The sequence below is a fragment of the Petromyzon marinus genome, chromosome 5 (assembly GCF_048934315.1).
Source record: "Petromyzon marinus isolate PM22_M1 ecotype Great Lakes invasive population chromosome 5, UKy_Petmar_22M1.pri1.0, whole genome shotgun sequence".
Lineage (NCBI taxonomy): Eukaryota > Metazoa > Chordata > Hyperoartia > Petromyzontiformes > Petromyzontidae > Petromyzon > Petromyzon marinus.
The window spans coordinates 15,565,887-15,582,479 of NC_133671.1; the positions used below are offsets into that span (position 1 = coordinate 15,565,887).

General features: G+C 40.9%; 1 protein-coding gene across 2 annotated transcripts; it reads right to left on the reverse strand.

Moving 5' to 3' along the window:
- Positions 1 to 3,270: 3,270 nt before the first annotated feature.
- On the reverse strand, positions 3,271 to 15,793 carry MAPK1 (mitogen-activated protein kinase 1). 2 transcript variants are annotated; one of them, XR_004402373.2, is made up of 9 exons: positions 15,611 to 15,793; positions 10,457 to 10,639; positions 9,541 to 9,730; positions 8,528 to 8,644; positions 8,294 to 8,408; positions 7,772 to 7,903; positions 7,373 to 7,482; positions 6,463 to 6,647; positions 3,271 to 5,893 (listed from the first exon to the last, which is right to left on the reverse strand). XR_004402373.2 is itself a non-coding variant. In XM_032947118.2 (9 exons), exons 1-8 carry the CDS (start codon positions 15,730 to 15,732, stop codon positions 6,528 to 6,530), a joined length of 1,089 nt encoding a protein of 362 aa, XP_032803009.1. In that variant the 5' UTR covers positions 15,733 to 15,793; the 3' UTR covers positions 3,271 to 5,893; positions 6,496 to 6,527. The 2 variants fall into 2 exon arrangements, 1 of the variants encoding a protein (XP_032803009.1); XM_032947118.2 differs by having other exon boundaries at positions 6,496 to 6,647.
- Between the last annotated feature and the right edge of the window lie 800 nt (positions 15,794 to 16,593).

The following is a 16,593-nucleotide window of genomic DNA, read 5'->3' on the forward strand; positions in this document are numbered from 1 at the left end:
GCTTGTGTTGCGATCGAAACGTCGTGATCGATTAATTTTCTACCCGCGCGACTTCACCGAAAAAGCACCAATAGAGTATGGATTCCTGCATTCACGAAAGCTTCAAATCAAGATTGGTCGAATCTACTTGGACGACATGGACACATCACACCTAGAACGTGCAGCCCTGTTTACACGCGCCATCCGATTGCACATTACAGGAGATTGAGAGTCAATGTTGGTCGATGCATTGGTAGCATCGTTACACACCAAAGCCAAAAAAAGCGCTGTGAGCGAGCACCTACGAAGGCCGGCACGAGGGGGTGGGTGGCCAGCACCTCGCCCGGACGCCTTTGTCTCCCCTGTGGCGATGTTTTACTACACACCGCACCAGGCGCTCTATTTGGAGTTCCAGGAGCAGGTTCCCCAAGCTGAAAGCGCGCACACACTTGAGCATGCCACACACACACACACACGCGTTATTCCACAAGGTGACCAGGGGTGTCTCGACAAAGGTGGGGAACCTTTGATTTAAAGATTTCGTGACTGCGGTGATTCATATTGTTGGTTCTTTCGGTAAAGTCACGTTGATGGGAAACAATAAAATATATAAAACAATAAAATTCTCACGACGTTTCGACTGCAACACAAGCAGTCATCATCAGGTGTGAAAACCACAACGGCAAGAAACATTGTTGATGATGATGATGACTGCTTGTGTTGCAGTCGAAACGTCGTGAGAATTTTATTGTTTTATATATATTTTATTTTGATTTAAAGCTTTCGTGACTGCAGTCATTCATATTCTTAGCTCTTTCGGTAAAGTCACGTTGAAGGGAAACAATAAAATAATAATATATATAAAACAATAAAAATTCTCACGACGTTTCGACCATAACGCAAACGGTCATCGAAACGTCGTGAGAATTTGTATTGTTTTTAATATATTTTATTATTTTATTGTTTCCCTTCAACGTGACTTTACCGAAAGAACCAAGATTATAAGGTGGGAACCACCAACCCCGCACCGACCAGCATGGGTGAAGTATGGTCAAACAAACACACATAAGAGACAACGGCGTGGGAAGAGCGTCCAAACAGCTGCATATGAAAAATGAGACCTAATTATCTAACAAATAAATACTGCACTGTACCGCCAATTAAGTCCGGAACGCTGATCCGGGATTAATTTTGGCACGCAACATCCATCGCTTTAGGTAAAGTCACGTAGGTTAAAAAAATAAAAATCAAATCAAATCACGACGTTTCGGAGGCAACACAAGCTTCCTTCATCAGGTGTACAAAAAGGCACAGCAAAAGTAAACGTCGTGATGAAGGAAGCTTGTGTTGCCTCCGAAACGTCGTGATTTGATTTGATTTTGATTGATTTATTATTGTGGTTTTAACCTACGTGACTTTACCTAAAGAACCAGAGTATGGATCATTGCAGTCACGAAAACTTCAAATCTAGAATCCATCGCTTTGTCTTTTTTTATAAAAAAAAAATATGTTTATAAGATTTGACTAATTAAGTATACATCCATTTTTTATGATAAGGGGAAGCCGTACCTTCAAATGTGCCTTCAATTACAGGGTGGTCCGGATGTATCGTGACCCGCACCCCCCAAGTAATTTACCCCTAACATTGTTTTCCTGAGTATTTTTTATTGTTTTAAATAAACCTTGCTTTAAAAAACTTTTAAAAAATTGAGAATTACATCGGGGGGGGGGGGGGGGCGCACAAGACATCAGGACCACCCTGTCTGCGCTCCCTACTCCAAGTTGCGAGTTTTACCGGACACAAGTTGAACTTGACATTTATCTACACGCGTGCGAGTGGTTTCTTACGCATACAATTTCCTACTTCGCAGGAAAGATAAGGCTCCAATGGGATTCCTTCCTCCTACACCCATCCGCGTCGGACCAACCTAATAAGGCGTTTTGGAGACGCGGGACATGTCTGTTGAGGCCTCTCCGTCGGCCCTTCTTAAGTGTCCCACCCTCCAATCTTGAGAACCACACCACTCACCCCTCACAGCAGTCCTGTTGCCAGCCACAATTCAGATATACAGGACTCACCATACGGCAGCAGAAGATGGTTGTTTTGTTTTTCGCAGACCAAACCCCACATTTTGCTCAGTCAGTTTAGGTATTTGAAAACTGTGCGGTGCACTGCACTTCTATGACGTTCAACACGTACCACCAGAAATCGGTATAAATACATTCACGCCACCTCAACACAAATACCAATTCGCAAAGACAGTCTCTCTCTCTCTTTGCCTCCAGCCACAATCCCATGTGTTGCATCTGTGCGCAAATTCCATGCTGGATGAGATTGAGGCTGAACTTGGCAAAACCAGTTCCCAGGCCCGGTTCAGTATTCCTAAAGACAAGTGGTCCAATTGCACGCACCGATAACAATTATAAGCCATTCCGTTGAGGTTGTTTTGCTCGTGAAGCAAAATTTAACAATTTGCATATTTCATTTGCAAATCCTCGCTATCGTTCTGAATGTGTTGACCCTGTATATTTTCACCAGGTGTAACTAAACGTCACGCAATGATTAATAAAAAGGCAGCCGTCCAGCACGGCACGGGACCTATCTCCAGAAACTCTTCGAATCTTGTTTTAGTTTGGCTGATTCAGTGTAAATAAATGCATCTTAGGATTTAGAGTTTGTCAAAAAAAATATTTGAGACCTTCAGCAACGTAAAGCGATTCTGTCAGTGGCGATAGACCAACAGCCTCGGAAGGACTTCAGTGAATTAATAGCGCTATAAATTCGTACTCCCCATCCTAACAATCACAACTCCTGATGCTGGGCGCTCAGACACCGCGTCTGCAATGGTTCGCAATGAGCAAGCACGTGCTTTCTACTCATTAAACGGAGGCAAGATATGCGTCTTTAGTTAACTGCCGCCATACGGTTTGTCACTTGTGGACTTTTAAATACACTCTCGACATAGCTTAAAACATGAGTGAAAACATTTTATGTCAAGTATGGGGATTTCAGTTGTGGAGGCAATGGACAGGGAAATATCTAATAGAAACGGTAATACAAATCCATTACATCCTGAATTAATGTAATAGATATGCCAGCGTTTATTATTGCTTCCCCAACGGATGTTGTTTGGAGTTATTACCGTTGCTAAAGTTTATTCGTTGTGAAACGGACGAAAAGGTACAGGGTAAACCACAATATTGTCCTGGCCAGTGTCTCAACATGTCATTTAACTACAGTATATGTTCCAACAACAAAGCGGCTAGTGCGATTCAAATATGCAACAAAAGTGGCTTTTAACAGTTTATTTATACTGCATGCAAATCACAGACTTATATCCAAGCCAGCTTCAATGGGCTGGACATATACAGTTAGAGCAAAAGCATTGCCATATACACAAGTCAAAGACTTTGCGTCACCACAGACATCAACTTTCTAGGTTAAGGCAGAGTACGCTGTACTACATTCATACGTTGACATGGTCCTTAAGGTTTAAACATGGATTTAGTTTATACACACTGCAGTGAGAAAAATATCCTGATCGTCTTCCCACAACTGTTTTACATTCTTAAATAACCCAGGCCTGTCCATATATCACCTGCTCACATCTACTGTTGTAATGCCCAATATCCTATATTAGCAAGACAACAGCAAACGTTTTTATTTCTGCATCACCATTAAAATCGCTAAACAGTTACCTTGGTTTTCAATACTGAAGTTGTGGTTAACAGTCTGACATACAAGGTTAGAACGGTTATGTAAACAAGATTTAGATGCACATTAGGCTTTTACAAATGATATCGAATCTTCAACCACTTTTCAAGGCCATTCCACGTGGCCGTCAGGACAATAAAAACACAAAAACTTCAAATGGCAGTCGCAGTAGACATGGGTGCATGCTCACAGTCCAATGCCTAAAAGCTCAAAAACGTTGCGTCATAAAAAAAATGTTAAACTATTATGCTGTAACATTTTTACCATGCTGGACACAATAAATTCATCTAAAATGTTTTTTTATTTGTTTAAATAAGGACCCTGGGGGGAAAACAGCCATGAACAATGTAAAATCATGTTATTTCAACTTTAATGTATAGTAAGTTCTCCAAATAACCCAGCTGCAACAGTGCTGAATAGGGACACTTAAAAATTGAAACTCAAAAACAAAAGCGATACGTTATCTTGTGGTTTAATGCTTACTTTATACACAGACAGAATTCATCAAAAAGTACAATGTAAAGCACACTATTGTCCTGGATTAATCTTTTCCCTTTTTTTGCTGAAGTTGATAGTTATCACATTATATCTTGTACCTAGCCTAGGCAAAGCTTATTCATGATCCATAAAAGTAATCTCTTTATCAATTCAAATGTTTAATCGAAAAAGCGTACGATACTTCACTGTAATGGTGCCAGCTGTGACAATACAAAAACACAAGCACAATGAATAAGGCAAACACCAAATGTAATGTTGTGTTAATTAAAATGTTATGTTCTCATAAGTAATGAAAAACCGTTTGTTCCAATGTTAGCAGCCTGCACTATACACCAATTATAATTTAGAATAACCTCGGTTGCTTTAGGTACATATTCAATGTGAAACCAATGTATGCCTGTTTAAGAATCATGTCTTGAATATGTTTTACACAACACAACGGATCAAGATTATGTACTTGATTAACACACCAGCAATAGAATACAAATTTAAAAGTGAATGGCCACTATATTATAGTTTCAAAAAACAAAAAAGCATAGACAAATTAAACACATTTGACCCACTTCATTACACCATATTGTGACAGTTCTTCAAATTGTGCAGTACCTAACTGAAACACTTGGTAAATGGTGTCGCATACATACCATGTGAATGGCGCATATGCATTGGCATAGTATTTTAATTTGTGTATGGGTTAAGGGGTACACCTGCATAAAGAACACTGAGTGAAGTTAAGTATTCATTCTTGAAAACAATGGACAACTGTTAACTTTTTAAATAATTATAGAAAAGATAACTTTCAATGTTCAAAAGTACAAGTGCTTAATTTCTTCCAACAGCATCTTCCCAAATCAATTACTTTATTTAGCAGTATTAAAAGGGAATACTATAGTTGGTTTAAACATTTTGGTTAACCTAATATTTACCAAATTTTACAGGTTTTTTTAGTTTTAACAGTGGGTTTTCATTGCAACAACGTTAACAATAAAATAATATAACATCAATAATAATAAAAGTTCATCCAAGGCTTACCCAAATCAGTTAATGTACATTTAAACACAATATTTCATACAGGCCTATTAACCAGATTTAACCTGCATCTAAAGCAAAGCTCCCTAAATAACATTTTTGACAAGCTTGTCTGCTAAAATCACAACAATCAATTGTAATAATGAAGGCCATCCTACATTACAGGAATTCAAATGGCTTTGCAAACACTACGAAAATGACAGTCTGAACCAGTCCTAAAATGTATTGGCAAACAAAAGCCATTATATGCCAAGACTCAAGTCTTGCACAAAATGTGAACGTCCGCACTTGTAGGAAACAAATTCATCCATATATTTTTTTTCACACGAAATACCAAATGTAACAAGTCTGCACCAAGCAAATACAAAAGCCACTTTATACAAAAAAACAAGCTCACAAAAAATAAAAGGGCAAGTTAACATGGGGGAGAGGAAATTGTGTCTTGCTCACAAAAACCCAGCACAAACAGCCCAACCCAAAGTTTACAGGTTAAAAGAGATTTTTTTTTTGCTGCTGAATCCCTTTTGTGGGAGTAGGATGAATCTGGTCTCTTGTGAGAAACTGTGGGATGGCCTCACAAATTGCAGACACCAGGCAGGACATTAAATATCTTTGTTAGGCGGTGTACATGTTTTTTCAGCTATATCTGGAGTCGTCAGGCACCAGACGCATCTGCCGGAAGAAAAACAGGGGGATAACTCCATCAAGACAAAGGTATTTATGAACATTTGCAAAATCACAAACTATTTTAACCATATACATTAGATACATTTCTCAAATATCCCCAGCTGAATAGTATTGGACTAATTTATCATTTTCGAAAATGCCATAAATATGGAGACTCCACTTTGCTATTTTGGGACAAAAATGTTCATATTCCACAATAGTAAGGTAATACTTAAAAGTACATACACTCTCATCTAATAATGTGCAAAAGACCAGAAAATGTCAGTTATATACAAACATATATATGTCAGCTGGTAAAAGGTGCTTTTTTCAGGAATATAGGGAGCCAGGCAGGTGAATATAAGCATTACCCTTCACAAATAGCCTTAAAAAAACGCCTTGGAATTAAAGTATCCAATATATATAATTGTTGTAGATTCACGAGTCTAAATGAAGAAAAATATCACAATGTTGCAAGAGCAGCTCTATTTTGTATCAACATTTGAGCATGTTTTCCACATTTCTATGCAAAACATTACATTTAAATGTACTAAAACGTCTTAGTAATATCTTACTATATATAAGAAAAATAAATCTGTAGCACCCACAAGAGCAAAGCAGGCAGGGGTAGCAGAGAGGATCACGCCTGCTGAAATCCTGGCTGGAAGCGTGCAGTCTCCTCAAAGATCATCTCTTTGAGCCGCTCCTTGGGGAGATCATCCAGTTCCATGTCAAATCTGAACGGCTCCTCTGCTACAGGCTGTCGGGAAAGCAATTTGTCAGAAGAATAGGCCACGTTGTTATCTGTAATAGAATTCATATTTTCTCATGCATAGACACAACCGAACAAGTGATTAAATAAGTTCAATTCTTTGATTAAATACATTCCCTCTACTTCTAAATACCATCACTATTACCTTATCGCAAATAATTTTTAATATTTTACATAAGTATTGCCGCAGCAATATATTAGGCCACAAGGAACATTTTAAAAGGGCGAAATAGATAAGTGTAATAGATAACAAAAATGTGATTAGCTTCGATAATTTACAATAGATACCAAGTGCAACAGTTCACGAAATATTAAATGTATGAGATGATGTTTTTATTTTTATTAACACTCTCCAACCAAGATTTAGAGCAATAACGGTATAGCGCTGTCTGGCTCGTCTGCAACAGGGTGGCACAATAACTGTTCAAGATGTTCCAATGTTAATCAAGGTATAAAGGTGTGTTGCTATTGATTGACAGAACCAGCTCAAAGAAAGTTAGCCTCCCCTTCCGATGACATAATTACATATGACATTTCATGGTGTCATCTTGCTCTACGCCAATTAACTTCATCACTAATTAATACTTTTGAGGACACGTGCATGTTGGAAAGCATTATAGAATCCATGCACGTGTGATTTTCTTCCTTTTGTAACTGCCAAGCTATGTAGCATAGACTTAATTAAACGTTGGAAATTTGTGCTATTTTCTAACCTCATCAGAAGGGTCATAGTACTGCTCCAGATACGGATGAGCCAAGGCCTCTTCCACGGTGATGCGCCTATGGGGGTTAAAGGTGAGCATCTTGTCCAGCAGATCCAAAGCTGAAAAAGAAACACACTAAAAACCTCAAAACTAATTCATAAGCATATAAAACACAGTTTAATTTACCATGAATGTAGGAATGTGTTGTTTGATGTTATATTTGGGCCACATTAGGGTTGTGGAACAGCAAAGTAAATATTTCACAGTGAATTTGTTAAAAAATAATTACCTTCAACCACATCAAATTTTCTAAAGCGCAAGTTGCGATGTGGAAACAGAAACAACATCGATTAGCAAGGCTGGCTACGTACGGTGCGTGAAAGAAGTTCAACAACATGCATAACTTACCCTTGGAATCCGCTTTCGGAAAGAGCCTGTTCCAAGGCACTTTGGCTTTCGGAGGAAGAGACTGCAGGTAATTCCTGGCCTTCATATTGATGATGCAGTCCAGGTCCTCTTGAGAAGGTGAACCGAGGATTCCTGCAACACATTGTCCAAAATAAATAAAAGGTTAGCTTTTTGCTCTTAGAATTTTTTTCTTAATAAAAAACGATATTCCATTACATTCAGAATACTCTCATCTGTTAAAACCAAATAATGGCATGACACCAGTAATAGCCGACAAATGTGAAACATTGAAACCAAGGCAATAAAAAAAAAACATCTTGTGGTTTTTGTACTGTAGGTGAATACAAGTCCAAAGATGCATGATAAAAAAAACACCATGTTAGTCTAGTTTAGGACAGGCAAAAGAGGGGAAAAAAACGTTCTGCTAATAAAAACAAATGAGCTCATTGTAGAACCTTTAATGAAGTAAACATTTAAAACCAGGATTTATTTTGTGACACATTCTCAATAACACATCGTTACCTAGGATGTGGTTGAGCTGGTCGAGATAATGCTTCCCAGGGAACAAAGGTCTGTTGGACAACATTTCTGCCAAGATGCAGCCCACGGACCAGATGTCGATGGATTTTGTATATCCCTAAAATTAACAACAATAAAAAACAAAAGTCAACATTAATACAAAAAAGGTTTAAGTATACAAATTAGTTGTTGAAAGCAACATTCGCTGTGTGAATAATTGAATTGTGAACTACTTACTTTGGAGTTCAGCATTATTTCAGGAGCACGGTACCAACGTGTGGCCACATACTCGGTCAAAAAACCTGTATGGTCATGGTCTGGGTCTGCTACTCGAGCCAAGCCAAAATCACAGATCTGAAGGAGAAAAAACCATATTGGCATAAATATTACACATTTCAATACAATAATCAGAAATTTTATATCTACTCACTCTACAGATCACATACAACTATTTTGATTCATCACACAAGACCTAATATGAAAATGATGTTTCACAAAAGTCCCATCCATTTTAGTTGGGTTGTAACAATGCATTAAATCATCACTATCGGTTCTAACGTACACAAGACATGTATTACATTACATGCATTAAAATAGTCGTTTTTTTATCAATCACTTTACTGCCAGGGGAGGTAAACAGTAACACCCCCGTTAACTTGGGACATTTTACGTTCACCCAAATCTTTACTATTTGGTGCTATAAATGTCCAAATGATAAGACACTTTGTTGAGCTATCATTTGTGGCCAGGTCGCTTCCGAAAAATAAGAAAACACCTCAGTGGGCTTTGCACGGTATGATGGGAATGTTTTTATTTAAAGCTTTCGTGACTACAGTGATTCATATTCTTGGTTCTTTCGGTAAAGTCGCGTTGAAGGGAAACAATAAAATATATATAAAACAATAAAATTCTCACGACGTTTCGACTGCAACACAAGCAGTCATCATCAGGTTTTCCCTTCAACGTGACTTTACCGAAAGAACCAAGAATATGAGAATGTTTTGGTTTTATTTGTAAATTTGTGCTATTTGTTTACTTTTATTGTACTTTGCACTACTATGTTCCTCTATTGTTTTTTATGTAATTTTCTTACCCACCCCTACTGGACATCTGTGAAAAATTACTTTATAGCTCATTGGATTCCTCCAGTATAAATAAATATCGTGACATATTCTGATTCTGTATCCAGAATTACCAGTTAGAATACCCAGTTCAATAAAAAAAAACTATTCTTAAAAAAAGCATTTTACTTTGAGGTCACAGGTGGTGTTGAGGAGAAGGTTGGATGGCTTCAGGTCACGGTGCAAAACATTAGCTGAATGGATGTATTTGAGTCCACGCAGGATCTGGTAGAGGAAGTAACAGATGTGGTCATTGCTAAGCTGCTGCCCCTTTAAAAGTTTGTAGAGGTCCGTTTCCATCAGATCTTGAACTATGTAGCTGGACAGTGGGGTCAAGGAATATTATTTGAATGCATTTAAAAATTGCAATTATTATTTCACTCAAAAAAAATTATACATTTTCATTCTCTGCTAATTTTAGGTGTGGCCAATAGTGACGGTAAATGTGTAATAATCAAAGACTAGCAAGGGGTCCCTACATTCATAGTTACCAAGCATGGTGACATAGCCGAGAGGTAACGTGTTTCTGCTTTTTTGCAAACGTTGTGGTTCGAGCCCAACGCTTGTCTTGGTTAATACTGCAGGTGTATTAGCAAAATGTATCGTCTGCTTCACAGTGACCGTTAATGTCGCCTTAACATTATTTGAAAAAGAGTCGGCCAATTGTGTCTGCATCTAGGTCCAAATTTGAAGAGCACTGGCAAATCACCAAATTGGGTAAAGCAACAATGCAACATCACCTCCTACTCTGAAACCACTGCAGATGATACTCGTCTGTCCAAGACAGAACGTCTGTGAAGGTCCTGTGCTATGACAATGAAGCGTATGCAAAAAAATTCAATTATTTAATCTGCAATAAAATAGGAGATATTTTGGTAAATTTCCACAATGTAACCTTTCCTTGATACACTGCTTTTGGGTAGTACAAATATCAATATGCTCTGTGTTCGTGTGAACAGAGATTGTGTGAGATCTAGAAGACAACATATAATAAACAAAAAGCTAAGTGAACTACAAACACCCTTTTCAGCATGATAAAGGATACACATCTTTCATTTGATCAATAGTCGATGCCCGAAGGATGTCGTTGATGCCGATGATATTTTCGTGCTTAAATCTCAGCAGAATTTTTATCTCGCGCAAGGTACGTTGGCAATATGTCTGGTGCTCAAAAGGGCTGATCTTCTTGATGGCCACTCGAACCAGCTTTACATTGTCGAAGGCAGCACTGAAAAACAAATATAAAACATTTCAAATTACTGCAGCTCTCTAGTGAAGACTAATATAGAAGCAGGGAAGAACAGGTGGTCCACAAGATAAACATTGTTTCACATCAATGTGCTTTGAATACATTTCCCACTTCCCATTTCTTGCCTTTTGTGCTGTGGCTGGAACCTACATCATTACACAATGCTTAACAACTTAATCAACGTTGTTACATGTAAATCAGCTCTTTAGCCCCTCCCTCGTATGCACCAAGCAGCATCTACGAAACACTGAACAGGACTGAATTCAGCAAAATAATAAAAAGGGTTTAACAGGCAGGTCATCAATGAAAAAGTTACTTTCCCATTACAGCTACAGTATCTACATAAACAAGCACGGTATAGGCAATTTCTATATGTCTCTGTATATACAGTACAGTGTTTAATTACGGATATTATTTTTTAAGGATAAACATTTTTTATTACATCTGAACCATACACTTGTACAAAATTTAAACATGTAGACAACTGGAGATCAAATTACTTGCAGACTTCTGGTTATCAAAATTCTGATTTCTCTGATGAGGTCAATTGGCACATTTTTACATTAAATTTCGAAAAACTGCCCATTCACTAAGTAGCTGACAGGGCATAAGTAAATATTTTTGTTAGCTTGATTAACCAATGTTATATAGATTCAGAATTGTTTTATTTCAACACATATCATAGACACATAAGCACAGTATTAATATACAGTACTTTCTTCTTAAGTACTAGACTTTATGCGTTTTCATTTACCAAGCAATAAGAAACAAATGCAAAACCACAAGCATGATTCCCTGCTGGCTATCTTGCTTTCTGCAAACATTGTGGCGACACAAACAAACTTCCGTTTGACGGATAAGGGGGCAAACTTAGTATGGTGTACAAAAATAAAGACATTACATTCTGCTGTACACGCATAGCTTGCACATAAAAGTACGAGATTGCTCTACCAGGTGCATGGTTTAATACCCTCCTGTGCAGGTGAAGTAAAACATACAGGGGAATGCTTCAAGAAGGGTCCATGTTCGAACAATAGTACATCGAGTCATTTTCATTGTACCTTCACTGGATAATTTCTAATAGGTACATGCCTCTGAATGTCACAAAACTTAAGTCCTTTTCACAAATGTTAACATGCAATGTCCATTGACGGTTATATTAGTGGTGAAAATACAGTCTGGTTTACAATTAAAAAACCATATCACCGATCTGAATGTAAACATGTGTATGGAGGGAAGTCAGAATTACACAAACGAGGAAAACTTTTGTCAACATGCAGCAAAGTTATACAATGCAATGCACACAATTAATTTGTCTCGGGACATTGCGGTGTCCATAGCGTTTCACTGTAAACACGTGTTTGCAGTAATTCTGAGTAAACAATTGGTGCCGATACTGATGATGGGGACAGCTGTGGTGCGACACCTACCGAGAACGCAACACGACACTCGTCGGTGGTTTTATAGGCAGAATTTTTTTGGCAAGCCATCTGCAGGCATACATTTTCTCCCCTGATGTGCACCGCGGATTAGCACAGTTGGCTATGTACCGTGCGAAAGAAGTTCAACATACATGTTGAGTTCTCTGGAACGTTTTCTCCCACAGGCAAACTGCTCTAGAAATAGCTCAAAATCCCAACGAGAAGGCTCCTATGAAAAAGCTGATTTCCAAGGTTAGAGTTTCCAATTATCATACTCCTGCATATGTAAATCGTAAATGATGTTAATCGCACATAATGGTGCATAGTGACAATGCTTTACTTATCCACGAGTAATTAAGTTGAAACTCATGAATGAGATTAAATAAACAATCGGTGGCTGACCATCGAACATTTTTGCAAAATAAAGTCTCAAAATAGCAAATCCCACATAGACCAAGTACGAAAATTTATGTTATTTAAAAGCAATGTGGCAATTATTGGAACATATTTTTGTTTTAGATTAAATTTAAGCTAGCGTTTCCTAAATAAAATGTTTAAAATGTGGGTAATTTTAGGTGGTGCCAGAAATCTAAAGAGAACACCCCATGCAATGAAACATTAACAAATTCAATGCAAAATGGTGCAATTTCACCAGTGCCTCAATCCTGGCCCAATGCCGTCTGAAATGAATTCACAAGGGAGAATGGAGGTTCCCCATCACACATTTGAAGCAGCATTGAGTATGTAAAATTTCACCCTGGGATTACTGGTAACTAACTACTGTACATTAATTCCATTAACACTGCTCATCAGTTTAAAAAACGCTTCAGCTGTTTATGCTGCATAATTTAGCAATAGCTAAAATTTATGGATGCGACTCTGTTGCCTCACAAATCGGTTACAAACATGTATTACTGCAATGAAAATCAGTGTACAAGTGCACCGGTGTGTGCAGTATGTCAAAGGTGGCCACAGATTTCAGCCCTGCGACATTTTAAAATATAGCGCTCACAATGCGGCTAGTAACAATGTACAGATGTGGATCAAGTATCACACCCGGACTAAGCTGCACAAACGAGGATTATTTTTTTGAATCTGACAGCTGGATTAGCATCATGAGCCACGATCTATCCACTGATGGCTGAAGGTCTCCCCACACTGTAACCCTCCTTCATGGTCTCGCAACTCGACAATTCATCTAGTTCTTGCATATAAGTTAAGTCTCCGTTCCATTTCTTCGGTGGTCATCCTCCAAGGCACACCTTCCCCTATGGCTTCCATTCCATCATCCCATCTGGGAGATGCGTTCTTGGAAGCCCACGTTTTAACAGTTGATGTTTATAAAAATTGCATTTTATATATCTGGTTTTACGTTTGTTTATTCATGTGTTCCCGACTCCCAATGCCATTCTGAACTTGCACTTCACAATGCTTTTTGGCGCACTTTTCCGAAATCGTTGTAGTTTATTTGTTAGTGTCCATATTTCTGATCCATGCAATAGCAGACAATATATACTTAACGTTTATGCAGATACGTCTATTGAACCTAACACCATCCAAATTACTTGACTCACTTAAGCATAACGTATATTCAGAAAAGCAAAGCTTGACCTCACCCAAAATATCAGAAATCGTTGCCTTTGAAAGAGGGCTGTAGGGCCTACCTATAAAATGTAAACCCATATGGGCACTCACACTTTGCCTGCAACAAAACCACCACGTGTCCAACCTCTTCAGGTTTTGCAAGCTCAGCATTGTTGAACTTGGATGGGTGACCACCAGGACCTTTGTTGCAGGCGAGATGGGCAGAGCTGTCGCCACTCCCTTTGCACGTGGGGATTCATTTTCTGGATACTTCATTTCGATGCCACACTCAGCTCATTCATTGGAAGTGATCATGAGAGCTCAGCTTTCATTTTCTTGAAACGTTTATTGAAATTCCAAACGTGCACCTTCCTGACACCTTGTATTTACGACTCGACGGGGCTCTCCCGGACAAACAAGTGTACAGTAAGTAGTTTATTTCCGTTAAGCACTGCGCGTTAAGGACCTATTTCCCACAACCCTACCTCAAACTCCCCGTCATCCACTAGGCCATCGGTTCCAGTGCCGCGTGAAAGACGTCAACAACAAACAAAAAATCCATCTCGTCTTCCAGCGAAACACCTTGTGAAGGAGGTCATATTCTTTGGGTCTTTCGGTAAAGTCACGTAGATAGAGAATTAATAGGTCACGACGTTTCGATCGTCTTCAGGTAAGAGATGGGTGCAGCCTCAGGGTAAGAGGGCAACAAAAGCGGTCGTCATCAGCCCCCTTTTACTGAGGACGACCGCTTGTGTAGCGATCGAAACGTCGTAGTTTTTTTTCCAACAAAAAATATATATTTGAACCTATCTACGTGACTTTACTTGAAAGACCCAAAGAATATGACATTCCCGCAGTCACGAAAAGCCAAAAAAAAAAGCTTCGTGCCGAAAGGGCGTTTTCCTAGCCGAGGTCAAGCGGTGTGGCGGCTCCTGCTCAGCTGGTGACGACGCTGCAAAGCCATTGCATTCAAAGACGAAAGGCAATTACGTAACCCACCAGTGCAACGAGGGGGGTTTTTTTAACAGGACGGCGACTTTACGTTTAATATTTCCACACCGCCTGCCGCCCCCCCCCCCACAACATCATCATCAACGAAGAAAAAAACCACTTGGCTCGGTCGGCCCCGAGCCTGTTCGCACGTCAACCCCCAAAGTCGAAACAATTTGTCGGTAACAGCAAACGCCTCCTCGCCAGCCCCCCCTCTTGACGATCTCAAACGTGGCCGCTGTGTTTGCATCTCAATGGGGCCCACGGCCACAGGGCGGTGCCTCCTCGGCATTGCCACGATGACAAAAACAATGCAGCAGCAGCAGCGACAACTCCTTTCGAAAGCAATCACCGCCTGCCCACTGAAAACACTTTCCCAACAACAACAACGCCGCCGCCGCCGCTTTGGCGAACGATTAACAGCGACAACGACCAAAAAGAAAATGCGAGTGCACGCGGCGGAAAGCCGTGTGAGAAGCACCGAGGCGTGAACACCGAGGCGTGAACACCGGAGCTGTTGCCGCCGACGCCCGCCCACCCCCACGCCCGAAAACCGCCGACCCGCTAAGGCGTAGCCCGAGACTCTCGTCCATCGCATTCCGCACAGCGCACACGGACGCAGCCGCCGCCGCCAACCGAGCGCGGCTTCACCACCACCACCACCCCCGCCCCCACCGTGGCCCGAGCCGCCCGGGCCACAGTGCGCGTCGCGACCAACCAGCGCACGAGCGCGCGCCTACGAGGACTACGCATTCGAATCGCTCCCATAGAGACGGAGGAGGAGGAGGGGGGGGGTGAGCGGGTGGGGGGGGTGAGCGGGTGGGGGGGGTTGGTGAGCCGAGAGAAAATGAAGGCCGCCCCAGCTTCTCACCACCACCACCACCACCCCCCCCCTCCTCAAAACACTCGCCGCTTCGACAACTCCCGCCGCCCGCCGTCGCGCCGGCTCGCTCACCAGACCATGCCGTAGGCGCCCTCGCCGATGTAACTGAGGCTCGTGTAGCGGGGGCCCACGTCGAAGACCTGACCCTTCACCACCTCGGGCTGCTGCGCGGCTCCTTGCGTTGGCGTCGCCATCTTGGGGGGCCCCTGGGCTCGCGCTGCGCAGCCCTCGCGCTATTGGTCCGCCGCGCCTCACGTGACGCGGAGCCACTGCAGCAGCTTGATTGACAGGGGGGCGGGCACCACGCCCTTCTCGCCGGTTGGGCCCCTCCTTCTCTTGTCGGGGCTCCGCCTCCTCGTCGAGTGGACACGCCCCCCCCTCCCCGTTCGAGTTTCGACCCCGCCCCCCTGATGGGAACCAGCTGTTGAGGCTGTCCACGCCCGCTTTTGAACAGCCCTTCCCACCACGTGTTCAGATGAGACGCAGCGCGCTGCGATTTGGAGTTAACGACTCAACGGCCGCGTTCGCCAATAACTAGATGCCTGTGTGTACATGCTGTGTTGAAAAGGGAGAACAAAAAATGCCTAATCGCCAACGTTTCGGGCAATAGCCCTGCTGCGTAGTACATTTTGATGTGCTATGAAGAAGGTCCATTCCCCGAAACGTTCCCGAATATATATTTTATTTTAAAGGCAGAGTTATTGACACATGTGTTGAGTTGTGTTCATTGTGCTTGTCCATCGCTCTACCAACGCAGTATCACTAAATAATTAGAAAAATGTATCTAGTATTGGTTTGTTGGGTTGGTAATCTTGATTGTTTTTGTTAACCTGTGCCAGGTTTTTTTTATTTAAAAAATTATATTAAAAGCTCCAATTTTATATTGGTGATGGTCCTGATGTGTACCACCTGAGGTATATACCCTGGTGTAAAACTTACGATGCAGAAAAGGACAAACCCATAATGGACATACACAGACTTTGACAATCTACTGGTAGATTATGGCTAGTTAGTTTAACCGTACTTCACCGCTCTAGTCAGTGCAGGCGGTGAGC

What these genes read in the sequence shown, in the direction of transcription:
- MAPK1 (XM_032947118.2), bottom strand. Translation starts at nt 15,732, where the DNA reads ATGGCGACGCCAACGCAAGGAGCCGCGCAGCAGCCCGAGGTGGTGAAG. An exon ending in GGCGCCTACGGCATGGTCTG is followed by an intron (nt 10,640 to 15,610) that starts GTGAGCGAGCCG and finishes TTTGTTTTTCAG; the next exon opens with TGCTGCCTTCGACAATGTAA. An exon ending in ACACCACCTGTGACCTCAAA is followed by an intron (nt 8,645 to 9,540) that starts GTAAAATGCTTT and finishes TTTCTCCTTCAG; the next exon opens with ATCTGTGATTTTGGCTTGGC.